This window comes from Curcuma longa, chromosome 1 (assembly GCF_044706935.1).
Source record: "Curcuma longa cultivar G26 ecotype Majalengka, Jawa Barat chromosome 1, ITB_CL_G26_1.1, whole genome shotgun sequence".
NCBI classification, from domain to species: domain Eukaryota; kingdom Viridiplantae; phylum Streptophyta; class Magnoliopsida; order Zingiberales; family Zingiberaceae; genus Curcuma; species Curcuma longa.
This window is the reverse complement of record NC_133861.1, coordinates 23868147-23895410: the sequence shown is the minus strand read 5'-3', so window position 1 is coordinate 23895410 and position 27264 is coordinate 23868147. Positions and strand designations below refer to the sequence as shown.

Below are 27264 nucleotides of genomic sequence, written 5' to 3'. Positions count from 1 at the left end.
AAAATATGGAAAAAATAATTATTTCTTCACACTTAGTCAGCTTATCAAATTGTTTCTTGTGTAGTCCCTTCGTTAGTACATCAGCTAATTGTTCATCTGTTGGAAGATATGTCATGCATATTATTCCAGTGTTGATTTTCTCCTTGATGAAATGTTTATCCACCTCTATATGCTTTGTACGATCATGAAGAACCGGATTATGAGCTATGGAAATGGCAGCTTTGTTGTCGCAATAAACTTTCATAGGAGTTAAGTAAGAAAGCTTCAATTCCTCAAGAATTCTTTTTATCCACATCACCTCACAGATTCCATGGGCAACAGCTCTGAATTCTGCTTCTGCACTACTTCTGGCTACCACATTTTGTTTTTTACTTCGCCATGTAACTAGGTTCCCACCAACAAAGGAACAGTAGCCTGATGTTGATCTTCTATCTGTAACACTCCCTGCCCAGTCTGCATCTGTGTAGACTTCGATTTGAAGATGTCCATGTTTCTTGAATAATAAACCTCTACCTGGAGTTCCTTTTAGATATCTCAATATCCTATATACTGCCTCGAAATGTTTTTCTCCAGGTGAGTGCATGAACTGACTTACCATGCTAACTGCGAAAGCAATATCAGGCCGTGTATGAGACAAGTAGATCAATTTTCCTACAAGTCTCTGATATAGTTCCCTGTCCTTCACTTCTTCAGCCTTAGCAGCTTGTAACTTCAGATTAGCCTCAATTGGAGTCTCAACCATTTTACACCCAAGCAAACCTGTTTCTCCAAGGAGATCAAGAATATATTTTCTTTGATTAACAAATATACCTTCTTTGGATCTTGCAAATTCCATTCCGAGGAAATACTTGAGGACTCCCAGGTCCTTGATTTGAAACTCCTTTGCGAGATTCTTCTTTAGAACTGCTAATTCTGTTTCATCATCACCAGTTAAGATAATATCATCAACATAAACAATCAAGATGGCTACTTTACCCTTTTCTGAGTGTTTATAAAATATTGTATGATCTGCTTGACTCTGCAAGAAGCCATAACTGATAACAGTCTTTCCAAAGCGTTCAAACCACGCTCTTGGTGACTGTTTGAGTCCATATAATGCCTTGTTTAATTTGCACACCTTTTTACTGTCAAGTCCTTTTTCAAATCCTGGCGGTAGGCTCATAAACACCTCTTCTTCGAGATCACCATTGAGAAATGCATTTCTAACATCAAGTTGATGTAGAAGCCAATCTGAATTTACTGCAAGGGATAACAGGATTCTGATAGAGTTTATCTTAGCAACTGGAGCAAACGTCTCTTGATAGTCAATCCCATACGTCTGAGTGAAGCCTTTAGCCACTAGTCTCGCCTTGTATCTTTCAATGCTTCCATCAGCTTTACATTTTATTGTAAACACCCATTTACACCCAACTGGTTTCTTGCCCTTGGGTAGATCAACTATCTCCCAAGTACCACTTCTCCGTAAGGCATTCATCTCTTCCATAACTGCTAATTTCCAACTTGGATCATCCAAAGCCTCCTGTATATTCCTTGGAACAAACAAGTGTGAAATCCTAGAGATGAAAGCTTTATGATTTTTTGACAGTCTTTGATAGGAAAGATAATTTGCAATAGGATGATTGGTGCAGTTTCGGGCACCTTTCCTAATTGCTATAGGAACATCAAGATCAGAAATAGTAGGTGAAGAATCAGACACAATGGGAGAAATTGAAGTTGGATTAGGGATAGAGTTACCTGGAATTTCGGTGCCAGAGCTTGGGTTTTCAGACTGATGTTGTGCAGGATTGACATTCGAGTCTTTATCCCTTAGATGAAATCTCTTCCTAGTATAAACCTGAAGCTCAGAACTCAGATCGCGGTGATCAGTGTGTAGTATTTCTCCCCCTGATCGAGAGTCTCCAATACTAGGCACTAGAGGTAAGTGACTATTTTCTGGAAAACTAATATTAGGAAGTGGGATAGAAATTTCCCAAAAATTATCTTTTCTTTCACTTGTCTCCCCCTGAAGAGAATTTTTGGTAAAATAGGGGTGTGTTTCCAAAAAAGACACATCCATGCTCATAAAGAATTTTTTTGTTTGAGGATCGAAACACTTGTACCCCTTTTTATTTGACGAATATCCCAAAAATACACATTTTATAGCACGTGGTTCAAGTTTTGAACGAAATTGACACGGAACATGAACATAGACAGTGCACCCAAAAACTTTGACAGGTAAATCAGAAAACAGTCTTATTTTAGGAAAACATTTTTTAAGACAATCAAGAGGTGTTTTGTATTCCAACACCTTAGTAGGCATCCTATTTATCAAATAAGAGGCTGTCAAAATTGCTTCACCCCACAAATATTTAGGAACATGCATATAAAACATTATGGCACGTGCTACTTCAAGTAAATGTTTATTTTTTCGTTCTGCAATGCCATTTTGTTGAGGGGTATCCCGACAAGTAGATTGATGAAAAATGCCTTTTTCTTTCAAAAAATCACCCAAGTGCTCATTAAAATATTCTGTTCCATTGTCAGAATGTAAAATACAAATTTTGGTTTGAAATTGATTTTCAATTAGAGTGTAAAAATTTTTAAACAAATTTCTCACGTCAGATTTTTTATCCATCAGATAAATCCAACATAAACGTGTATGGTCGTCAATAAATGTTACAAACCATTTTTTTCCAGAAAGAGTAGTAATTTTAGATGGACCCCAAACATCACTATGAATTAAATAAAAAGGTTTGGAGGGCTGATAACTCTTTGGTAAATATGTTGCACGATGAAATTTTGCAAAAAAACAAGTTTCACAATATAAAGAAGAGCAATCAATACCTTTAAATAACTCTGGAAATAATTTTTTTAGATAGAGAAAACTAGGATGTCCAAGCCTATAGTGCCATAGCATTATTTTCTCTCGAACTGAGTTTGAACTGATACTATTAAAAACCTGAGCCTTTTTAGTACTAGCAGGTATTTCATCCAAGTAGTAAAGACCTTCAATCATCCTAGCACGCCCAATCATCATCCCCGAGTTCTGGTCCTGAAATTCACAGTGTGATTCAAGAAAAATAATACGACAATTAGAATCTTTAGATAATTTACTCACAGATAAAAGATTGCAGGCTAATTTAGGAACATGAAGAACAGAATTGAGATTAATTTTCTCGGTCAGTTTAATGTGTCCTTTTCCTACAATAGGCGAAAAACTACCGTCGGCAATTCTAATTTTCTCACTTCCAGAACAAGGAGAATAAGTATTGAATAAGTGAGAGCAACTAGACATGTGATCTGAGCTCCAGAATCTATGATCCATGGAGAAGAGTTTAAGCAAGAGAGAGCTTTAGGATTGCTACCTGTTTGTGCCAAGGAAACACTAGGAATACCAGATGAGAAGTTGGATTTTATCAGCTTTAAGAGTTGATCAAGTTGCTCTTTGTTGAAGGAGCCTGAGTTGGCTTCATTAGCCATAGGAAGTCCGCGATTCTTTTCTCCTGGCTTGCTGTTTTTCCAGTTGGCAGGTTTGCCATGAATTTTCCAACATGTCTCACGTGTATGGCGAGGCTTGTTGCAGAAATCGCACCAAACCCGTGGCTTATCATCGGATCTGCGCTGGTAATTTGCAGCCTTGGAGGTAGCATCAGTAAATAAGGCCGAAGTTTCAATTGACTCACCGATACTCTTTTTTCCCAGCATAACACTCCTTCGGCTTTCTTCTCTTCTGACTTCGGCAAACACTTCACCAATGGATGGGAGAGGGGGTCTCCCAATGATCCTTCCTCGTACTTCATCAAACTCGATGTTGAGACCGGCAAGAAATTTGTAAATACGGTCGTCTTCCATGGTTTTCTTGTGGTGGTTGCAATCATCAACAGATTTCCATTCGTATGTGCTAAAGAGATCAAGATCTTGCCACAATCTTTTCAACGAATTGAAGTATTTTGTGACTGAATCCTCTCCTTGACGAATTTCTCCCAACTTTAAAGTCAATTCAAAGACTTGAGATTGGTTACCCAGGTCAGAATACATCTGACTAACATTATCCCACAGCTCTTTTGCAGTAGGATAGCACATGTAATTGGTACTTATATCCTCCTCCATGGAGTTGACTAGCCATGTCATAACCATGGAGTTTTCAGCATCCCATACGGCATGCAGCGGATCATTAACTGCAGGAGCCTTCTTGTCACCAGTGATATAGCCGATTTTTCCTTGCCCACGGATATACATTCGGACGGATTGCGACCACCGGAGAAAATTATCCCCATTCAAGCGAATAGTGGTGATTTGGACTGAATGAGGGTTGGAAAGGTGTCGTAGGGTTTCAGAAGGTGTTACCGTGGTAGTGGCAGGGATTGTAGTGGCTTTGGACGTGACTTCTGACATGGCTACTCTGCTCTGATACCAACTTGGAAAATATGGAAAAAATAATTATTTCTTCACACTAAAGAATAGGTACATGGTTCTTGTTTTATAGAGAGATACAATAGAGAAAAAGGAAAACTAATGAAGACGGAAACTAATTAAAGCTAATTAAAGATTTCTATTTACAGAATGATTCTGTAATTATGACTCAATCAAGGAATTAATGGTAAATGATTCTGTAATCAATCAATGATTCTGTAATCAATTAATGATTAGTTTCCAACAAATGGTCATTATCTTAAACGTTTGACTGGATGACTTGAAAAATTATGTGTTTGGACTTATCTGGTGCATATTGACTTCTAGTGCTCTTATGCTCTACATTGTTCCTGATACTCTACATTTTGTTACTGGGAAGATGATTGATTCAGGATTCAGGGAATTTCTTCAGCACCGTAAGATCCGTTTAAGAACAAAATGCCTCTATGCTATAGTAGACGACTTCATCACTAAACAACTTCCTCATAATGTAACTTGGATATTGAGTCTGCTGTATGCTTTGGAGCATAAAGCTGATCAAGCACTGGCTTCTACTCAAGGTTCAAAAGCATGAGGTCATTTCCTTCAGTTAATTGAGTGACTAAAATTTTCCTTTGAATAAGTATAGTTTTTTTCACAGGTGAGCTTGGACATGCAATGCGATTTTTAGCTTCTGTTGTCTCACAAAGCTTTTTAGCATTTGGAGACATTATTGAGTTGCATAAGAAGTTTCTTGAACTCTCTGGTGGAATAAACAGGATTTTTGAGTTAGACAAACTTCTTGAAGCTGCCCAAAGTGGTAAGTGCTGAGCAGTATTATAGCTATAAATTTTCTCCTCGACTCAGTTAATTAATATTGGTTTCTGATTACAATCCTTTGATTTATCTGTCTCTTTGTCCTAATTAGAAGTTATTTTTTAGTTCCTGTTGATTTATGCCATATCTCCAGCATATGGCAATCATGGCTGTGGTGTAACTTTTCCTCTGATGCCAAAACATAGGTTGGTAAGGTCATACTGGTGTCAACCTGTATTAGGTGTTGAATGATTCATGTCATCGCAACACCAATGCAGTACCATTCAGACTTGTTAAAATTGTGATATGAGGCATTGGTTTGATGGGGTATGTCTTGTTAGTCACTGTCTTGATGATGTTTTTTCGTTACAACCTGAAGGGGTGAATTCCTATATGGATAGATTCCTTGCTCATGACAATATTCATGATGGCATCATAACCACAAAATAGTAACACCACCAAAAGAATATTCAAATATAAAATAAAAATAAATGTTGCAATGTTAATTAATAAATTGAAAATATGTTTATACATCTATCTAGACTCGTGTTGGCAACAAATGAAGTCATACTGACAAAAAGGAATATGTACTAAAAAAATCTACATAAAAAAATAATATAGGCATTGCACAGCATGAAAATGAAATGACACTAAATCTGTCTCCAAAATAGTCACTGGGATATGACCTAATCTGGAGCAGAAAATTGAACCTCAAGTGGTTGCCTCAAGTCTGTAAAGTTGGAACTAAAAGGAAGTGGGGCTTGAGCACACAAGTGCAAAGTGGAATAAGAGAGGAAGTGTAGGATATAATATCGCATAAACAAAAAAATTTATGTCTTAAATATGGTTTGTAATTTCGTATCATTCCAGATGAAATGGTCGAAGCGTATCATTCCGATAAATCACCGAAACTCAATATTACTCGACACCAATGTTCAAAATCTCGTTGTAGTTTTGGTCTTTGATCGAAAAGATATTGTTCCAGTATCATACCAATGTTCTAATACATAATGTTGATGACAGATTAGAGGTTGAAAGAGGAAGAAGATGAAGCAAAGAAAGGAAACATTATCTTTGTTGAGTGATATCGAATTTCGATAATTTATCAAAATGATATGTTTCAACCATTTCGTTTAGCATGATACAAGATGCTTGACATAGAGAATGTCTGCTTCCTATGCTTTATCTTCTTTATTTTTCAACTCTAATCCATTACCGACATCATGTATCGAAACATCCGCGTGATACTAAATCAATATCGTTCCAGTCAAAAATCGAAATTTCAACATGTTTCGAGATTTTGAACCTCAATCTTAAATGAATTTCATTTTTTTTAGCTTCAAATAATCATTAATATTTTATTTCTTGTTATTTTCTCTTTAATTTCACCTTGTTCTCATGTTTTCTCTTTTTTTTTCTCTTACTGATTATTCCTCTTTATTTTATCTAAAAATGAATATATATCATATAGAAGATCGAATGATCCACAATTCACTCAATAAGGAATGAACAAAGCCCATATAGAATATTTCATATGGAAGGGTAAATGACCACATAGTAAAAAATAATCCTAATCCACCCTGTAAGGAATGGTTAATGGCCACATAAAATGCAAATGGATCCAAGGTTCCTCTGGGATAGAGCTGAGGCTCACAACATGTATATCACCAATTGTTCTCTTAATTCGATATAAGTTATGCTAATGTCACCAAGTTTCACATTCTCGTGTTGTCTTTATCTAAGTATCATGTTATCTCTTGTCTTGTTTTAGTTACACTAATTATATGATTTATTGTTATTTAGTATTCCACATGGAAAGGTTTAAAATTATTAGCGGTAGATATAAATATAGGGATCAATACAACTAAAAAATAAGTAGCAACAGACAGGGCAAGAGTAGCTTTTGAAAACAATGTCTTCTGCGTGTATCGCCCAGGTGTATAATATACCCACATAAGGCAAAATAAAGGCAAAGAAATTAATGTTTAATTCTCTTGTTTAACCCCACTACATTTTATCTATTTCCCATTTCATAATTGAGCAACATGGTTGATAATCCCTTTTGAAAACATCATTATAGCTATCTCATATCATCCATATTATATAATTAATGATGCACAAGATATATTCAAGGAAACAAGTAGGAAACACTCATCTGAACAAAGACACAGATTTGTACTTGCTCTCCCCAAGAAATTCTAAACTGCTTTAACGGGTGGATCTACATGGATACACCAAAAGAAACACATATTACTTTCTAACCATAATATAAAAGGTTAAAGCAACATAATAAGCTATGAACACAATGCCGCTCTTATATACATTTTGAATAAGAGAAACATACATAAAGAGGGAGTGTTGACACTATACAAAGCGTTGGCAACTATACTACACTAGATGGCATAAGAAAAAGAATCATCCCAATAAACAACATACAAAGTTAGGAGAGGCCTCTTTGTCTGCTTCCCTAAATGAAAATCATAACACCAATACCAACTATTACTTTAATTAAATGGAACAAAATATCACCCTAAAGGCATAAGCAAATAATATCAAGCATGGGACAGATTTGTACCTTGTTGATTATCTTTAATATGTTCACGCACCAAAGGGACAGCTGTGTTTCCATCAACACTAAGCTCTCAGTACAGTAAAAAAATAAAACAAGGGAAAAGACGTGGTCTTACTTAGCACTGGAGCAAAGGTCCCACTGGTGAAGTGTATGATAACTAAAATGGAAAAATGATACTAAACAATAAATCATATAATTAGTGTAACTAAAACAAGACAAGAGCATAACATGATACTTAGATAAAGATAGCAAGATGGGAGGGAGGCTACATTGGTAAAGATCATAACATGTCTCTTGTCTTATTTTAGTCACACTAATTATAACATGCCTTTTGTTATAATTAGTGTAACTAGAATTGGTGAAGAGCATAACATGATACTTAGATAAAGAGCATAACATGTCTCTTATCTTGTTTTAGTTACACTAATTATATGATAGCAAGATGGAAGGGAGGCTGCATTGTTAATCACCGAGGAAAAGCAAAATCAATGGCTACTAACCAAGGTTACTATGGTTCATCATGGTTCTACCAAAATCAACCAGGAAAATTTTGATCTTCAAGGGACTTACCAGTGTGAAAGACTGACAAGAGGCTCTCTGGTATTAGCCCCTCAACAAGAGCTATGACTGATGCACAAGAAGGATCGAGGCTCCCTCTATAGCATCCACTGATCTAAGAAGTCAAGGAAAGGAAAATGAATAGCATTGATAGGAAGCTTTGATAAGTGATTGAAAAAGAGAACAGTTGCTCCGACAAGGAGAGCTTAAAGAAAGAAACACATTGAAAGCACCTCAAAGGGGAGAAGGGGTTCGACAGCAGCTGCTAGGCCTTACATCAGTGGCATCACAAAGTGTGGGACATAAATAAGGTTAGCAGAGGCATGGTCTCAGGTTGAGCTAACACATGGGGAGAGGGAGTTCTGCTAACGGTTTCGTGAAGGAGTCAGAGTTGCAAGGTTGCTCAGTCGCAGATCTGGGTTGTTGCAAGAAGGATCGCGAAGAGGGGTTTAGGATCACAACATTGGGTGTTGCAATTTCATGAGAGGGGAGGGGAGTGGGTCACATGTGAAGTTTTCTGCAGCAACACATAAGTATTGAATACTTATGTAAAGCAATTAAACTAATGTCTAAGTGGTATTGCCTTGCATACAACTCAATGGAGGATAAAGATTCATGTAGCTAATCCTGAATAATTGGGTTAAATGGCATGATGACGACGACAACTAATGTCTATGAGGATAAACATGTATTCTTACAAACATGAGTTACACCAATGTGTCAGTGTTCTTCGATTAAGCTTTCCATTGCAGATTTTATCATTTTTCTCATTTAGGTTCCATTTACATTTTCGTAGGAACATTAGATGCTGGCTTTTTATGACCAAAAGCCACAGCATTAAGTATGCTATTTTTTCCATCTTTTTTGAGAATTTTGCTCACTTACCTTTTTTCTTTCATGACTGTGTCAAGAAACTGGTTCCTTTGAATTTTGACTACTTTATGCTACTTCGTGTAGATGTTTTATTATCAGATGCTTGTGTATGCTCTGAAGCAAATGGCATGGCTTCTCAAGATATTGTAACATTCTGCAAGGTGGACATTGTTACTCCATCTCAGAAGCTGTTGGCTAAGCAGGTGACTTGTGATGTTGTCCCTGGAAAAAGTCTACTTGTTACTGGTCAGTGCAAAGGTTCAGATATTTTACCGTAGTGCAAAAGCATTACTTCCCTCATAAATTAAAAAAAAAACCATTCCTTTATTTTAACAAAAATTTAATAGGATTTCTGACCTTCTTCAGGTCCAAATGGAAGTGGGAAAACATCCATTTTTAGAATTCTTCGAGGTTTATGGCCAATTAGATCTGGTAGACTTATGAAGCCCTGCCATAGTGTGTTTTATGTTCCACAGAGACCATACACATGTCCAGGGACTTTGAGGGATCAAATCATTTATCCTTTTTCACGTGAAGAAGCAACACTGAGAATGACTACTATGGTGAGAACTGGTGAAGAAGCAACACTGAGAATGACAACTATGGTGAGAACTGGTAATTCACTGATTCAAACCACCAATATATGTACTTATTTATCCTAACTTGTTCCTCAGCATAAATCTGAAGGGCATTTTGCATACTTTTATAAACCATGTTGTAGAGAAGAAACTAGCTAGTGGTTTATACGTAGCTTCTTCTCCAGATAAAATACATAGCTGGGTTGCTGTACTGCATGTGAAGAATGTCTGGCATTCTTACAAGATGCAGTGAGATGGCCTATATGCATCCAAATAATTCTGAATTTACTAAGTAGTATGATGTTTTGTAAATTTATTTTAAACTTCTATTATTAATATTATTGATTAGATATGAAATTATGACTTTAAAATAAAATATAAACTTATCACTATCTTTGAATACAAATCTTATTTCTGAGCATTTTAAATGAATAATTTTAAATCTACCTTAAAATTAACTTGTTGACATGTATGAATACTAAATATTAGTTTGTATAAAACACCCACAAATTGTGCAGTGAAAACTAGTAATGTTGCTACATGATCGAATATAACTTTTAAAAATATTTGTTAGCTACTTTTGTGTATTATTGTTATTACAACTCTGAAAAATATTATTACTGCTATCAATGCATTCTCATTTGTAAATGTAAGTGTTAGTAAAAAAAAAAATGGTTCTACGAGAATATGACTAGTCATGAGTCGTATATTAATGTTTTATGTCCTTTAGAAATTCTTGAATTGTCTTGATATGTTGCTATTATCCATGTGGAAACAAGAATTAAGGACGACACTATCCTACTATTGAGTTGAAGATTGTATCTGCTAAGGTTTCACATCTTGAGCTGTTCGTATGCCTGGTCAGACCGATAGGATAATTGTACTGTAATAACACTAAAAAGGCTATATGCTCGATAGGAACTGATACGACTGGTTGTTCTGCTGTGGGTATTCTTCTTATATGGTTCTACCTCCATTCATACCTAAATGCATGTTTTTAACATAAAAATAAGGGAATAACTAGTGAAAAGTCTAGATCAAGTAGACGAATGAAACGAGATATAGTCATCTTGTTTCCTTTCTCAGTTGGATTGTATCAACTTCACCAAACTTCTGAAACTGGCCTCATTTTCTTTTAAATGTAGACAATAAGATGTTTAGTTTCTGAAAATTTTGAACCACTTGGACAACTGACTTTACATAATGGCAGCGGGCACAATATTGAGCAATATTCTTATTTGCCACTATGCTAGAACTTTCATTCAATTAATTCTCACTATCTTACCAACGCAGATCCTTGCCAATTTTCATCCAGAACGAAAATACCACTCAACTAATATATAATTAATAGGAACTCCTACTTTTTCTTTTCATACAATTGCTGATATTAGAAAGATGTTAATTAATCATCACACTATTATATTTATAAGGCAGGAAATGGGAATAAAGAAAGCTATGTAGAAAAACTAATCACATATTGGTATTTGTTTGTGTTTGGTGAACTATATTGATTTCATCATGAAAATATGTCATTCTCTTATCATGTCGCTTCTATAGGCACTGCCATGTAAAGCAATACCCTCTTGTTTTATTGAAATCATACTGTGCCAACCATGTTAAGACTATTAATTACCAAAAATCATTTATAATGATAACTAAAGTTATGTGTTAAAGATGATGAACTCTTCATGGCCTTATGATGTAATACTATGTGCTCTGATGTTTTATTATTTGGCATTAAATTGATCAATATAGTCTTCATCTCTACCACGGCAAGTATTTGGAAAATTTCCAGTACAGTTTCTCTACTGCTGCCTTCTTCGATGAATGTATTGATGTTTTGACTATCTTGTGCATGAACAGAGCTCTCATTCTTTTATGTTCATTATCTTCAGGTCACAACTTCCTTCTGGATGATCATCTGACAGTGATTCTGGAGAGAGTTAGATTAGTTTATCTTCTTGAACGAGAAGGCTGGGATGCTATTGCCAATTGGGAAGAAGTTCTCTCTTTAGGAGAACAGCAGAGGCTGGGAGTGGTAACTTCATTCATCCTTCAATATAATCATTCTTGCTCAAATTTTTGCATCTTAATCACTGCTTTTTTATTCTTTCCAGGCCCGCTTATTTTTCCATCACCCAAAATTTGGTATCTTGGACGAATGCACAAAGTAACCATATCATTGACCTTGAAATCTTTCAGACCTTTTTAAAATGGTTTTAACTGAAACTACCATTTTTTTACTGTGTTACAGTGCTATCAGCGTGGATGTTGAAGAACATCTGTACCACCTAGCAAAAGAAATGGGGATTACAGTTATCACATCCTCCCAGGTAGGCTACAACGTGCATTATTTCCCTTCAAAGCTTAAAATCCTTGTACTGCTCATGTGGATTGACTGATATGCTTTATTGCAGCGACCTGCCCTGGTACCATACCATTCAATGGAGTTGAAACTTATTGATGGCAAGGGAAAGTGGGTGTTATGTGAACTTAGCCAGTGATGCTATCTGTATGCTCTGGATTACTATTTATTGCCATTTAGAGCACTCTCACGTCAGAGATGTCAAAGCTTCCGACTCTGTATACCGAGTTAACATAAATTGGAGCTCAGATAATAAACTGATCCAGTTCCCAACTGGACTAACTAGTGGACTATGGTTCAGTTACAGGCAAATGGTCTTTAGCTATGGAAAATACCTATTTGTGCCGTGGTGAAATCTCTGATTAGTTATGGAATAGTGCAATACACATGCAGCAAGTTGTGTGCTAAAGGGTGACCTACAGATGGGATTTTGCAATATTGCATCTGATTCTTTCGAATTTATGTAAACTAGTTCATAGTATTGGCATATTTTTTTTCACCACATTTCTTATGATCGAGTTGTTCTTAGAATTGACTCCTTCCTTTTATCATAAAGGTGGGAAAAGTACGAATAGTTGTATGGAAAGAAGAAATTCTGTATTAGTGTTTATCCCTTATCTTCTTTTTTGAGTAAACATTGTGTGTTTGCCATTGGATACACAGCTTGAATGTGTAGCGATCTCAAATGCAGTTAAGTTAAAACATGGAGAGTTATCTTTGATGGTACTATTTTTCCATTAGGTTCAGATGTCAACAAATATTATGAAGCGTATCTAACAATTAGAGAAAGTTTTGATCTTGTCTCGTATAGTTTATTTACTTTTTCTATTTTGCCTCCTACTTTAGAATATTTTGTTTTAGTTTTATATTTTATAAAATAAAAAATAAATATTCTTTCTTCTGTAATTGAAAGGATATTGTTCATCCGTGTGCGTTCTGACTAGGAGTTCAAGTAAACAAACATTATTTGTTTGTCAAATTGTTTAGTATGTTGCTTAGACATTTTTACTCTTCAACCTTCGTTTGTCAAAAACTATTTTAGGCTTTTATCATGATTTTTTCTCAAATGAATTTAGATTTAAAAATATATCTTTGAAAGGATTCCTTACCTTTTGATTTCTATTGTTTTATGATTTACTTGCTCAGTGTTTTTTTTTTTATTGCATATTGCATCGACTATCACTGTAAATATCTCATTTATTATATTGTACAAAGGAAAAGGAAGTAATTTTGACTAGTTTCAAATAATAATTTTAAGTAACTTGAAATGATTTCAATAAGTTTTTTTAATAATCTAGGAGGTAGATGATTTTTTTCTGATTCATCATAATTTATTCTTACTTTTAAGATATTCGTTTCATTTAGAATTTGAATTCTTATGCCCTTATTTATTTATACGAGTTAATTTACTATCATCCTCTTATTTGTTTGCATGAGTAATATAATATTGCACCATATTAGCAGAGGATTTTTAATTAACTTGATAATGAATATTTTGATGTAATAATTTTATGTATATTAATTTTAATAACTACTATAATTAAATATTTTTAAGATGAAAAATATATTAAAATATTATCTTGATTTTTTTTAAAAGGATATTTTTAATGAAAATAATAATAAGGATGACCTACTTCATGAGTATGGTGCAATGGTAAACGGTAATAGTTGAGTTGGTTACGACGTATAGAGTTGCAGAAGAAGATTTCGAATCCTGTTCAGGCAATACCCTCTTGCACGTGACCATTTACTTCCTCATAGATGGTTGTGAGACCGAACTATTTTGCAGAAGAAAAAATGGTAAACGGTAATAGCATTTTTGAATGTTTGCACGTCTACAATGTTCGAACTAAGAGGTATAATTGAACCAAATCGAGTGGAATAGAAAAAAACTTGAGTTTGAGTTCGGTTCATTTTTTCTAAGCTCGAGTTTAGCTCATGTTTGATTTGAGCTTTAATTTTTAAGTTCGAGCTCAGCTCGTAATGAAATTAAATAGTTCATAAACGACCTGAGCTCGGTTCGAAAATAACTTATTTAAAAGTTAATCGAGTTTAGTTCAAACTTGACTCGTTAATATATAATATTTATAATTCATATAATATATATATATATATATATAATATAATATAATAAATGAGTCTCTTAATTAATATGATCGTGAGTTTCTAAACGAACATATTTATGAGCTCATGAACCAAATATTATTAAGTTTAAGTTCGGCTCGATAATATTTTTGAATTCAAATCATACTTAAACTCGGTTCATTAACTAATCGAACGAATTTTTTTTCAAATCGAGATCTGAATAATTTAGAAGTGGTTTGACTCATTTACATCCTTATTGAACTACTAAGAATGTAACTACTAAGAATGTTGGATTGTCGGACTGTCGAGTTATATGTATCTATGTTTAAATTTATCTTCATGGTAAATAAAAAAACTTTTATGAAACCGAATCGTCTCCTTTAATATTAATCAGATCATCATAACTGAAAACATGATTACCATAATAAAATACTCAAAAGAATAAATAATAAAACTAACTCTGTTGGGTAAGTGAATCAGTAGGTATAAAAGATAATAATAAAGATGACATTTTATTTTATTTTCTAAAATTGTAATTAAAAAATTCTTTATTGTTTATTATAGATATAATCTAATGGGGGAATACTTTGGTAATGTATTATTCCTCATCTACATATTTATCAAGTTCAAATTTAATTACCGAGAATTAAGCTATTTAAAAACGAATTAATATGCAATTAAGTTGATTAATCAAATCTAGCCTTTGATGTCACACGTCATCATATAATTTCAGGGTTAAAATAACTACATGATAATAATAATAATTTTGCTAATGTAAAACTCGATCCGATCGGCGCCCCCAAGCGACCTGAACACCTCCCCTCCCCCAAGGCCCAAGCGAGGGGGATGACGACGACCGAGAACGCCCGCCGCCGCCTACTCCCACCGCTGATCTCTGTTTGCGCCTCCCTTTGGTGGCTTTCCATCGTTACTTCTGTAGCGGCTACTTCGGATGAGTTCCCCAGGGATGGCACCGTCATCGAACTCGACGACAAGAACTTCGACCGCGCGATCTCCGCCTTCGACCATATCCTAGTCGATTTTTATGCCCCCTGGTGTGGCCACTGCAAGCGGCTTGCTCCTGAGGTACGCATCCCTGCCAAATTTCCTTTTTTTTTTCTTTCTCTACTATGTTGAGTTTGTCCGAGAAGCGGATCTGAGATCTGAGGAAGGGATTTTCTTTCTTTCACTCTATTTTTCTAAACTTTATTTGAATATTATGCAAGTGGAAGTGGTTCGAGCATTTACTGTCATTCTCGGGATCAATCAATAACCTAACGAGGAGTTTCTAGAGTCAGGTTTCAGTAACTGACCGATCTCTTACCGTGCACATTCCCCAATCATTTTAAACAATAAAACGTTGATTGGAGTTTACTGACCGAATACTGATAGGTTTTTCTGGATTGTTATGGATTGCATACAAAAGGAAAATTTCTCTTCTTTTCGCTAACTACTTGACAATGAAAGTAAGTGATTTAGTGTCTTAAAAGTTTTGTGGAGGGATTCTACATCTATGGTTCTTAAAGATTACGTTTATGTATGTGGTACAGCAAGTGCATAGCTACATTAACTCCCACTTATTTGGGTTTAGTATTTAGCTAGATTAGTATTTTGACTAGTTGTATTTTTTCATTATAGTGCTGTAATCTTATTGAACATCATACTAAGTCCCTCATGATTCAATAAGATGCTTCACATTAAACTTCAAGATGCAGTGGCATCTCAGTAGCTTTGAAATGGCTTTTAATGACTATATGCTGCAAGGCACTTTTTATTTATATGATATTTAGTTGGAGCTTTTGATCTTGCTTTCTATTTTAAAATTAAACTGAAGATGTGAGGCCTTCTAGATTGAAGGCTCAAGATTGGAATCCAAATTAAGATAGTAAATTACTATCCTAAAACTCAAAACATTTGCTCTGTAAATTACACTCTGATACTCTTCTAGCAATATATGTATATAATATTTTGGCAATGAGATTATTTCAAGATGCATTAATCATACTTTTTTGCATTTTTTGCAGTTGGATGCAGCTGCTCCAGTGCTGGCTCAGCTAAATGAACCAATAGTGATTGCTAAGATAAATGCTGACAAATACAGAAAACTTGCTTCCAAATATGACATAGAGTATATGTTCTTCTTTTCACTTTGAGTTCCTTGAAGAGCTAATCTATCACTGCACCATGAATCATGCCTTGTTCGAAAAGTAAATTTGTAAACAATATATGATACCGGTTGAGAAAGTTGAAGATGTGCTAATGGGATCTTAATTCTTTACTGAAATGTGTATTATCTATGTATATATCATGCATGATCTGTGGCATTTGGTTTTGCATTAAGCTAGTTTTTGCCATTATGTCAAGTGCAGTGGCTTTCCTACAATGAAGGTTTTCATGCATGGAGTGCCTATGGAGTACACTGGCCCAAGGAAAGCTGACTCGCTTGTGCTGTTTCTAAAGAAGTTTGTTGCTCCTGATGTTTCATTCCTTGAATCTGATAATGCAGTCCGTAACTTTGTTCAAATGACTGGTACTGATTTCCCTTTGTTTATCGGCTTTGGATTGGATGAATCTGTTATTCTGGAACTTGCCCGCAAGTACAAGAGAAAAGCCTGGTTTTCCATAGCAAAAGATTTCTCTGAGGAAATGATGGTAGCATATGATTTTGACAAAGTTCCAGCCTTGGTATCTCTTCATCCCAAATATAATGAACAAGGTGTTTTCTATGGCCCATTTGAAGGTGAGTTCAGAAAAGGAATAACTAAGGAATGTGTGTAGCATTTTGTCTTATTAAACTACAAAAGTTTAGATAGGATGTACAATAAAAGATAAAACATAGTGGCTGAATAAATGCCTGTCTAACTATGTTGCTTTGCTTGCTAACTGCTTTGCTAAGGACAGTAATTGAACAAAGTCAGTTACTTGCTTTGTGCTCACTGGTTTCTTGAATTTATTAAATTTTATTCATAGAAGGAAGTCTTATCTGTTTTTGTTTTTATGTCCTATATTTAAGCTAGTTGAAGTGATAAAAATCATATGCTTCTCGGATGTCTATATTTACCATATACATTATACTTTGTCCGTACTCGGAAACGGCCTCTTGCAATGTAGGGTAAGGCTGCATACAATAGAACCTTCTTTGGTACCCTGCATTGGTGGGAGCTTCGTGCACTCGGCTAATCTCGATTAAAAAAAGCATTATACTTTGTCCGTACAATACTGAACTTGGTTCTCAAACTGGAATTTGCAGGGGAATTCTTGGAAGATTTTATACGGCAAAACCAGCTGCCTCTTATTGTTCCTATTAACTTTCAAACACTCAAGTTGGTGAATGATGATGAGAGGAAAATCGTGTTGACAGTTGTGGAGGATGAGTTAGATGAAAATTCACTAAAATTGGTCAAAACATTGAGGTCTGCTGCCAATGCTAATCGAGATTTAATATTTGGTTATGTTGGGTTAAAGCAATGGGGAGATTTTGTTGATTCATTTGACATCAGCAAGAGCTCAAAACTTCCGAAGCTTCTTGTTTGGGATGGAAATGAGGAATACCACGTAGTAAGTACACACTTGCATTCATAAAAGTGAAGCCTGTTTTTAAATTAGTAATTGAATGCCTTTTTTGTTAACCAATGTCATATGTCTATCATCCAAGCTTCTATGATGTAATCTTCTGATTATTTAGTTGTTACTAGTTGAAATATAATTCATCTTATCTCTTGTCCCAATTACTTAAGTGTTTCTATGCAGAGTTGACCAATAACTTTTAGTTACATTATGCCGTGGAAGCTGTTTCTTAAAGTTATGATGGTTGTCATTAAAACATTTACATTCATAAGAAGCTTATTTGATGTATAAATGGATTGCTATCCATATTCTGCCAAATTCCAGTAATTTGGAATTTCAAACTCTTAGCCAACTAATGAATGTGAAATACTGGAGAAATTAACTGCTCCAAAGTAAAAGCAAGAAACACCCATCTCATTAACCTTTCATTTTATGCTAAGTGGTTATACCTTGCGTTTGTTCTATATTTGGTAAAACAGGCACAGACATCACATTCTGTGTTTCATCCTCATTTTGATGATAGATTGAAGCATCATGCTATTTCTAGTTCTTTCCATTATTTTCTCATTTATGGAAAATAGTTATAAGAATGCAATGTGCTCATGGATACCATAGAAGGAACTGTAGCCCAAGACTTATTGGACCATGCTAAGATGCACTAACCATCCAGGCATGTGCTCCTTTCCCAGACTTTACTCTTTTCTCTGAAGAATTTGTTTAAATTAGAGACTATGATCTGACTTTGTTCTTCTCCTTTTGCCAATCAATGCAATTTGCAAGACACATTGGCTCAGATTAGTGCAATGGCCACAAATTCCCAAATGGTAGTAATGCTCTAATTAGTAACAAAGTTGCTGCATGGAAGTATTCGTCAAAAGTTCCACCCTTGTCAGAATATGATTAAGTAAACCCACTAAATACTTTAAATTAGAGAGGGGTGTGTGGTTGAACAAATATTTTACATGATCTATTTTGATATTTGGATTCATGATTGCAAACATGTAATTAATTGCATCCACAAATTAAAAACAACATTTTTTTCTTACTTAAGACCATCTTAAAGATAAACCCACATCTTGGATTTCCCTTAAGCCATATTCACATTTACTATTCAGAAGCTCTTCTGAAAAAACAGGTTTCTTAAGTTAATATATTTGTATGTCAGTGAATAAGACGTTTTGTCCACACTTGTGACAATATGATCCAATTGTTAGCAATTTGTTTTTTGCTATTAGCTGGCATTAACACAATTTGTCTGTTTGTGAGATTATAGTGAGATGGCATATCAAATGGAGTTCATGTCTACCTAAATTAAACCATGCTGGATTTATTTCAGTAGTTTATTGCTGATGAACTCATTCAATACCTTGCACAAGAAACTCTTTATTGTTGGCGATGTTTACTTGCTTTAGTGCATTTTCCATCTTAGCATAGATATGCCTTTATTGTCAAACAAAATTTTATCGATAGCCTTTACTAGTAAGATTCGTTTGTTCCCTTTATAACAACCTGAACCTGCTACCATATTTCCGTGTATCCTGATGATTGGTTTCTATTTTATGGTGAAGGTTGTTGGCTCAGAAACCCTAGATGATGATGATCAAGGCTCTCAGATAAGTCGTTTCCTTGAAGGATATAGAGAAGGAAGAACCCTAAAAAAGAAGATTGGTGGTCCTTCGTTCATTGGCTTCATTAACTCGTTGATTGACATTAGGACTGTCTACCTCATTGTGTTCATAGTTGCTGTCCTAATGGCTGTTCGAAGCTTTAGCCAAAGTGAAGATACCCCGCCGACCCAACAAGATCACGCAGTTGAAGGAACAGAAGCAAGCATTTCAGAGACCGAAAGTAGTAGAAGCTATCAACCAGGTGACAAGGAAGATTGAAATGGTGGCCATTTCAATAGTTTGTTACAACATTCCTTATTACCCAACGTAAGACTCGCTTTAGTTCTTCCTGAGACTTAATGATAGAAATCTATATTTTATCAGGAGCTTTTTTGCGTTAGATTATTTATACAAAAGAATAGATTTACTGAATAATTAGTGGTTTTGGGGGTATTTTGCCAACTTTTTAAAACAAATTTATCAGTACCAAGAATGGTTAATATTAAATTATATTTAAATTAGCTTTTAATTTTTTCATCTGATAATTGTTTAGGGTTTATTGAGACATAAAGAGTGGTTGTGGGAATGTGAGATACACTTGATGAGTTCTTGGTTTACCATTCTTATTTCAAGGGGGGAGCTCATGAAAGTGCTGCAAAAACTTGCTTATCATGAAACTTTCCAGGAAAAAAATCCAGTTGGTTTCATCCGAAGAACCGACTTCTAGATTGCTCAAGACGAAAGGGGGTTTTTCCGGGAAGCTCATCTAAGATGAAGGGTCGCTAAGAATCTCTGAAAGTTGTCATTCTAAAAAAAATTGAGTTCATCACAAGACGAGGGAGATTCAAATGATCAAGAAAACCTCTCGTTTTTATTTGGAGTAGCCTAAATAGAGGAGGCCTTCTAACCCGTAAATCTTGTACATCAATTAGCTCACTTTAGGTTAATTACTATCAATTATCTAAGTGGTACTCTGCCAGCCTAATTAGTGTAGTTGCCAACACATTTAGCCTAAATCATCATTAATGCAATGTTCAAATACGAGTTTATGCTTTTGTCTAATTGAAAATCAATTCGAACTAAATTTTCCCCATACAATGTTTTCTATTACTAAAGTAGTTAAGTATTTGATACACTCAGAAATCGACCTTCTACATATTCGTCGTTCGTCAATAATCTACCATTTGATAATAGATGGACTAGGTGGCTACTTGCTTCCCTTGGTTGGCTAGTAACATTGGTTGCTCCCTAAGATTGATCATTTTCACAATTAACTTAAAGGCCTTTAAGAAAGTGTACAGGAGTTTGGTTGGTGACTAGACTCTATTTTGAATTTACTTACACGAATTAGGAGTGGGTTTTTGAAAATTTTTGGAGGATTTTTGAAAAAGTCTTTAAAAAATCATAAATAATTTCAATTACGCTAAAAGTTAAGTTTGAGTTTAAGTATGCCATTTATATATTCTATATAAAAATACTTAGATAAAAATATTATCCTTTAGACACATGTTTAACTTATTGGTATTGACTGACCATCAGAAGATAGCAGTTTAACCAAGTTAGTCAAGTTTAAGTGTATCATTCCAGTTAGTTTTTTACTAAATAAAAATATTTAATTTGATCCATATTTGTTGTTTTTAGTTCAGATTTATTTTGATGCACGGGCATAAGCATCGAAAACTCAGACTTTTATCTTATGCGTCTCACACTGTTTTATATTTCACAATATAGAAACAAGTTATATTTAGTGTGCTTTGTGAGATGCGATTAGCCTAAATCTATAGGTGTATGATCTTTATTGGAGTATATAGTTTTAGTTTAAATTTTGTCTTTAATTTTAAAATCAAAAGAAATTTGAAAGTTTCTTTTTTAAACTAAGTTTTTCAAAAAAAAAATAATGAGTAAATAATTTTAAAAAATATAAGTAATAATAGATGAAATCATGAAATTTGAAAAAAAAATATTATGATAAAAAATAATTTTAAAAATTTATCTTTAATCTACCAAGCACACTCTTAATTGAGAGAAAAGAGTGCAATAAAATAAGATAAGTTAATGCATTAAATAGTAAATGAGTCAAAATCAACATTGTATAACTAGAGTCAAAATACAACTAAAAAAAATTAGAACTAGTAGGGTCTACTGGGGTAGTGGATGAGGAAGGCCCATGTCCCAAAATCTGAGTATGTTCATTATCTCAGTATGTCTACCTCTACTCTCCTCCTACAGACTCTCATACTGACTAGTCACTGTGATGCAGACTAGTGACTGACTCCTCAAGTCTGATCACTCTCTACTCTATAGTGATAGGAGATGGAGGTGGAGGGATTTGAAGAAGATTAGCTAGGTCGATGTCGTCCTTCTCGTCCTCGATTGCCTACTGTGGCTGAGGTTGGTTCCCCCGTATCCAGGACAAGATCTCGTTCTCATCTATATGGAGCCCAGTTAATGAGAAGTTCCTAATGTCTAACATGTCAAACTCACTAGTTGGTTTGACCTTAGTTGAGGTGATGTCAAATTTAAGGGATGCTAAGAGTGAGGTCAAAATGTAGCAGTAAGGCATATGGACCCTTTTGCTAGTGGTGACACTAGATGAAAAGATGATGGTATGAAATATATGCAAACTAATATCTATGTCTAATCTATGATATAGTGCATATAAAAAAAATGTATGAAATGATCGTATTATCGCGACATCCCTAATAGTCAGGGGCATAATACAAGTTACTAAGACTTTGTACAGAACATAGTCTTGTACTCTGAGTCTGTTTGATGGAAACTGGATCATTATAGGGACCTGCTCCTCTCCAAAAAGGTATAAATGCATATTATCTAATGTGATATGTGAGTAGAGATCACCAAAAAGTCCATTCCTGGGAGGTTGCACAAAATGGACATGATAAATGTCTAAGTTCTAAGTGTTCTCTAATGATAGTGGGAGATAGACTCAAATCCCTACCTCCAACTCGGGTGGAGTAAGTTAGATCATCGATTTGAACTAGGTTATTATACAGCTCGACACATATATTTGTGTTAATCGAACTAGTATAATAAACTAGTTTCTCTAGGTCGTAATGTTCTACGACCTTCATGGAAGGTATGCATGAATGTAAGAAAAATATTCTATATAAATATCTAGAATGCAAGTGTATAAATATCAATGATGCAAATCTAACTTTAAGCTCCTCAATAGGAAATCTAGGATTTGTACTGAAGTACTAGAAGTTCCAGCCTCAAAGGTATTCTTCTTAATCCTAATGTATAAATTAAGATTTTAGCTAAAGAAAGTGACTTAATTTAATTTAGGGGCTTACCTAGGCATATCAAATGGAATACTAAAGAAATGACGACCTATAAACACTTGACGACGTGCAGGAAGCCTTTTTGCAAATTGAAAGGAAATTGTGGACGGTTGGAAACTTCAGTCTCGAGCGCCTATATAGACGTGATCCGTGCGCCTGAACTATAATCGGGGTGCCTAGATTTCGTGCGACACGGGATGCCTGAATTTTTTTTAGGTGCCTGGATTCTTAAAACCAAGGGAGCCTACACGAAACTGTGGGCGATGTTTGGGAAGCGGTTTGGGGCGCATGGATTACGTTGGGTTGGAATTACACATTTGAAATTAAATTTTGATTAAGTTTAATTAATTTGTTAAGTTAAAATTAATTGAGTTAACTTAAAGATTAATCAGTTAACTTAAAAATTAATTGGTTAAGTTAATGGGTTAAGTGTTAAAATTAATTGGTTAAGTTAAAAATTAATTAATTTAAGTTAAAAATAATTAATTAAGTCAAGTTAAAAATTAATTAGTTAAGTTAAGCGTTCCTAGTTCTATCTCACCCATTGCTTACATTATCAAGCAGTTATTCTTATGGATTGTGTGAGATAGTGTTTTAATTTTTATCTTAATTAATTGGATTGTGATTTTCTAAGACTTGATTAACCTCGAGTTAGATTCAAGTTTAATCGTTGACTAATTAAGTATACATTTCAAGAATTAACTTTTATGCAGTGACGAGGCACAAGGACCATCTTGGATAGCAGAACAACGACCACCTTCTTGTTAGGTTCGGCCTGGTGCTTTGCGCATGTTTACACATTTTACAAACGTGCTTAACGAAAGAAAATACAATAATTAAACCTAATTATTACAATACTTGTAACACACGTATGCAGGATACAACAGGTTCATGGCATAATTAGAATTTAAAATTGTAAAGAATAACAATTATTCTAGGCATACTTTACAAATGACGAGGAATGAGGTTGGCATCAATCGAGCGGCTCTATCGAAGCTCCGCCTCTACTAGTGATCCACGTCAAGCTCTCGTCTGGACGGCTTCTTAAGTCACGAGTCACATCACCGTCTTCGATACTAACAAACGATCAACAACGGTTGATACGAGAGAAAAACCCTAAGAATAATCAAAATATGCAACAACATTTGTTGCGATAAATTTTTGGGGCTTTCTAATTATCACCGACAATCGTATTCTCGGTGTAGTTTTCGGTGGTCAACATTTGACCACTAATTTGGGACAAATGGCCAAAACCTTTTCGACGAAGATGGAACAATCTCCAGAAGCTTCACAATCTTTCAGTGTCGAACTCTGGCGTCCAACCCAACAACCAACCGCTAGCAACCAGTGAGATGCCTTCTCCGGTGACTGGATACTGTTTTTAGCAAAAGCGAGTACTCCAGTGATCGACGATTGTGGTTAACAGCAAGATCCGCCATCGATAGCGGCTCTCGTCCATGGATAGCAACCTTTGATGGTTTCACAAACCTCTGACGGTGGTTCAGGCTCTCGACCGCACACGGGAGAAAGCCAATCTGTCGGCATCTAACGCCGACCGGTGCTTGGGAAGGATACGACTTCAAAAGCCATTCAGGATCTCTCTGTTCGGGAAAAATAGAATGAAACTGGTTGAGAAGGGAAGAAGAACAACGACGACGTTCTTCTTTCTCACGTGGTCGATCGGGAAGAGCTAGGCAGTGCTCTTGTTTCCGCAGCAGTGAAGATCGCCTCGTGTTGGGAGCCAGGAGACACGGTCGACCCTTGCAAAGAAGGAAAAACGTGATTTACACGTGGGCCGGTGCTTTGGTTCCTCTGATCGCCCACACGAAGGAGGCGACGACCCTTTGGTTCCTCCGATAGATCACGCGAAGCTCGGGTTGTTGGAGGCAGAATCGCGATCGAGAATGCGTGGAGGCAGAATCGCAACAGGGAATGGTCGCTAGGCTGGGGAGAGGAGATGCGACACTCGCGCTGTTGGGATCGTCCCGGTGCAATGCGCGTGTTTACACGTTTTGCAAATGTGCATGCACAGTGGAAATAAACAAATAATTAAAGTTAATTATTATACAACACACGCATGCAAAGAAAGAAATAACAAAGTACAAGGCATGACAGGAAATTAAAATTTTTACAAAATAATAAATTATTCAATGCATACCTTTTGATGACGTTGAGCGGTGTTGGCATCAATTGAGCGGTTCTCGTCGAAATCCCACCTCTACTGGTGATCCATATCAAGTTCTCGTCCGGACGGCTTCAGAAGTCACGAGTCGCGTCATCGTCTTCGGTACTAGTCGATGATCGATGATAATCAAATCTAGAGAAAAGTCTAATTCTGAAAAAATACACAACAAAATTTGTTATGATTATTTTGGGGCTTTCTAACTATTACCAAAAATCATATTCCCGGTATAGTTTTCGGTGGTCAACCTTTGACCACCAATTTAGGACAAATAACCAGAAATCCTTTCCGATCACGGTCGGAAATAATTTTCGTAGATGATGGAATAATCTCCAGAAGCTTCATAAGCTTCCGTGAAATTCATAAACGGTCGTTAGACGACCCAGAATTTGATTAACAATGGTCAGAAAACCTATCCAATGGCTGGAAACAATTTTGAACGATCAAACAATGAATTATAATAGCTAAAACCCTAATACAACCATACAACCTTCTCCCTCTTCTCCCACACAACCAAACACGAACTCCTCCTCTCTCGCACGGCCTAAACAGGGGACATTCTAACCTTGCTCATGCCAAGGAAGGGTTCGGCAACATGGAGTAGGGCGCGCCGATGTTTCTCTGGTTTCTTCCGCTCGGTGACACGAAATAGAAATAGCGGCAGCACAGAGGAGGTGCTCGCGGTCGGGAGGAAGAAGAACGCGTCGGTCGCACCTTGGCTGGCGATGCCCGTGCATTGGAGGAAGAAGAATGCCATTGCTCAGGCTTCTCCTCCTCGCAGTCGGCGACGCTCGTGCGGACGGGGAAGTGGTGGATGGCGGTGCTCACACGGGAGGGAGAAGTCGGGGAAGAAGCTCTCGCGCGGAGGAAGTACTGGTGTCTTCCCACGCGGTTAGGGCAGTCGATGACAGCTATCCTTAGGCGTAGAAGGAGCGGCGCGGGGAGGAGGATCTACACCTAGGGTTTTCGGCGCCTTCGTTAGGAAGCGAGGAAGATGAACAGAAGCACGCATCGGTGCTTTTCGCGATTCCTATATGGAGGAGCTACAGTAACTTAAATAGCGATTTTGGTTTTTTCTTTTTTTTTTCACGCGGCGGTCAAAAATCAAAAATAAAAACCTAAAACCCTAATTCATATTGAACCGGACCGAATTCGGTTCAGATCTCTACTATAGCAAATCAGATTTATTTTGGTTCCCTCGGTTCACTAACCAAACGAACTTTGATTTGACTCAAACTAGTTTTGTTCGTTTCGTCTTCACAAGATGAAGCTTTTCATCTCTTCCATTTTGCTAAAACCTCTTCCATCATGATGATAAATCCCAGTTAGCCCCATTGACTATCTCTGGGAGTGACCGGCTCGGCCCCACGAAAGTTTCCCACCGGCCACTAGGGTAAATCGGGAAGTGCACGCAGCGGTCAGCCCAGACGCCCAACATCCTTTGATTGCGCTCCTCATTTGGAGGAAAATTCCTGTAAATACGCCGTAGTTGAGGATCGAACCGCAGGTGCCTAGGTGACAACCTGGATGTCCTACCGCGACACCATTGCCCCGGGGACTAAAACCTCTTCCATCATGAATCAAACCAAGTTGGTTCAATTTTGTTCAAAACTGAATCGTTTGGTTCACTAGTCAAACGACCTCTAATTTGAACAAAATCAGTTTCATTCATTTCGTCTTCATAAGACGAATTCCATCATATTGTCCTTTGTCTGATTCAACCAGACTTTATTTCTCTCGTTCTGAGAATCCAATTTTCAAACTCGTTTTAAGTCCTTCAGAGAACTTGTAGTACATGTGACCCAATAGGTTCCCGGTTATGTTGGTCGTCTGTAATTAACTATTAATTACGAAACAATCAGGAGTGACACCTAGTAGTATATCATGATCCCCAATTGATCAAAAAATCAACGATTGATTCTAGAACATTTCTAATCCTTTCAATAGCTCCAATTAAATGTGCCTTGCTTCTTTTATTGTCTTATACCCGTTTGGTTCAGGACGTGGTCTATGTGTTAGTCTCCACTAGGCTGACTACGTCACACTTAATCCAAGTTGCTTTCTTGCCATGTGGATTCAACTTACTTGTACATGTGTCCAAGAGTACTGTACTCTTGACATGTAATGCTTTGGCAAAAATTTTTTAGTAACAATCTTAACAAGCCACCGCAGGGTATACGTCTCCTTTTTTAAGGAGCGGTGAATTCTCTATGGGCTATTTAAACATCTTCGGGTATGTCGACTTATACCCAATCATCTCGGGTCCACACCTCTTCGAAGATGTTTGTTTAAGATATCAAAATATAAGCCTCCATAACTAAGGTGACTTAAATACTACAAGTAAAAGGAAATTCATCTAAGATTTTCCGAGAAAAAAATGAAAGGGTT

The 27264-nt window shown here is 36.0% G+C and overlaps 3 protein-coding genes across 3 annotated transcripts in view; 2 read left to right on the top strand and 1 right to left on the bottom strand.

Moving 5' to 3' along the window:
• Positions 1 to 4374, bottom strand: part of LOC141826547 (uncharacterized) — a 9569-nt gene extending 5195 nt beyond the window's left edge. Inside the window, exons 1-3 of the mRNA XM_074713804.1 lie at positions 3226 to 4374; positions 2939 to 3031; positions 80 to 2002 (exon numbers count right to left, since the gene is read on the bottom strand). Of these exons, the coding sequence (XP_074569905.1) occupies positions 80 to 2002; positions 2939 to 3031; positions 3226 to 4374 (3165 nt within the window). The remainder of the gene's footprint in view (positions 1 to 79; positions 2003 to 2938; positions 3032 to 3225) is intronic.
• Positions 4375 to 4726: 352 nt separating this feature from the next.
• Positions 4727 to 12272, top strand: LOC141826538 (ABC transporter D family member 1-like). Its single transcript, XM_074713792.1, has 9 exons — positions 4727 to 4952; positions 5033 to 5191; positions 9275 to 9436; positions 9557 to 9753; positions 10782 to 10809; positions 11664 to 11806; positions 11886 to 11938; positions 12023 to 12101; positions 12186 to 12272. The coding sequence occupies exons 1-9, from the start codon at positions 4727 to 4729 to the stop codon at positions 12270 to 12272; spliced, it is 1134 nt and encodes a 377-aa protein (XP_074569893.1).
• A 2738-nt stretch (positions 12273 to 15010) lies between these two features.
• On the top strand, positions 15011 to 19792 carry LOC141833766 (protein disulfide isomerase-like 5-2). The gene is made up of 5 exons (XM_074721266.1): positions 15011 to 15304; positions 16243 to 16346; positions 16588 to 16958; positions 17469 to 17776; positions 19354 to 19792. Exons 1-5 carry the CDS (start codon positions 15065 to 15067, stop codon positions 19669 to 19671), a joined length of 1341 nt encoding a protein of 446 aa, XP_074577367.1. The 5' UTR covers positions 15011 to 15064; the 3' UTR covers positions 19672 to 19792.
• The last annotated feature ends 7472 nt before the right edge of the window (positions 19793 to 27264 follow it).

What these genes read in the sequence shown, in the direction of transcription:
- LOC141833766 (XM_074721266.1), top strand. Translation starts at nt 15,065, where the DNA reads ATGACGACGACCGAGAACGCCCGCCGCCGCCTACTCCCACCGCTGATC. An exon ending in GCAAGCGGCTTGCTCCTGAG is followed by an intron (nt 15,305 to 16,242) that starts GTACGCATCCCT and finishes CATTTTTTGCAG; the next exon opens with TTGGATGCAGCTGCTCCAGT. An exon ending in GAAATGAGGAATACCACGTA is followed by an intron (nt 17,777 to 19,353) that starts GTAAGTACACAC and finishes TTTATGGTGAAG; the next exon opens with GTTGTTGGCTCAGAAACCCT.
- LOC141826538 (XM_074713792.1), top strand. Translation starts at nt 4,727, where the DNA reads ATGCTCTACATTGTTCCTGATACTCTACATTTTGTTACTGGGAAGATG. An exon ending in AAAAAGTCTACTTGTTACTG is followed by an intron (nt 9,437 to 9,556) that starts GTCAGTGCAAAG and finishes GACCTTCTTCAG; the next exon opens with GTCCAAATGGAAGTGGGAAA. An exon ending in CAGTTATCACATCCTCCCAG is followed by an intron (nt 12,102 to 12,185) that starts GTAGGCTACAAC and finishes GCTTTATTGCAG; the next exon opens with CGACCTGCCCTGGTACCATA.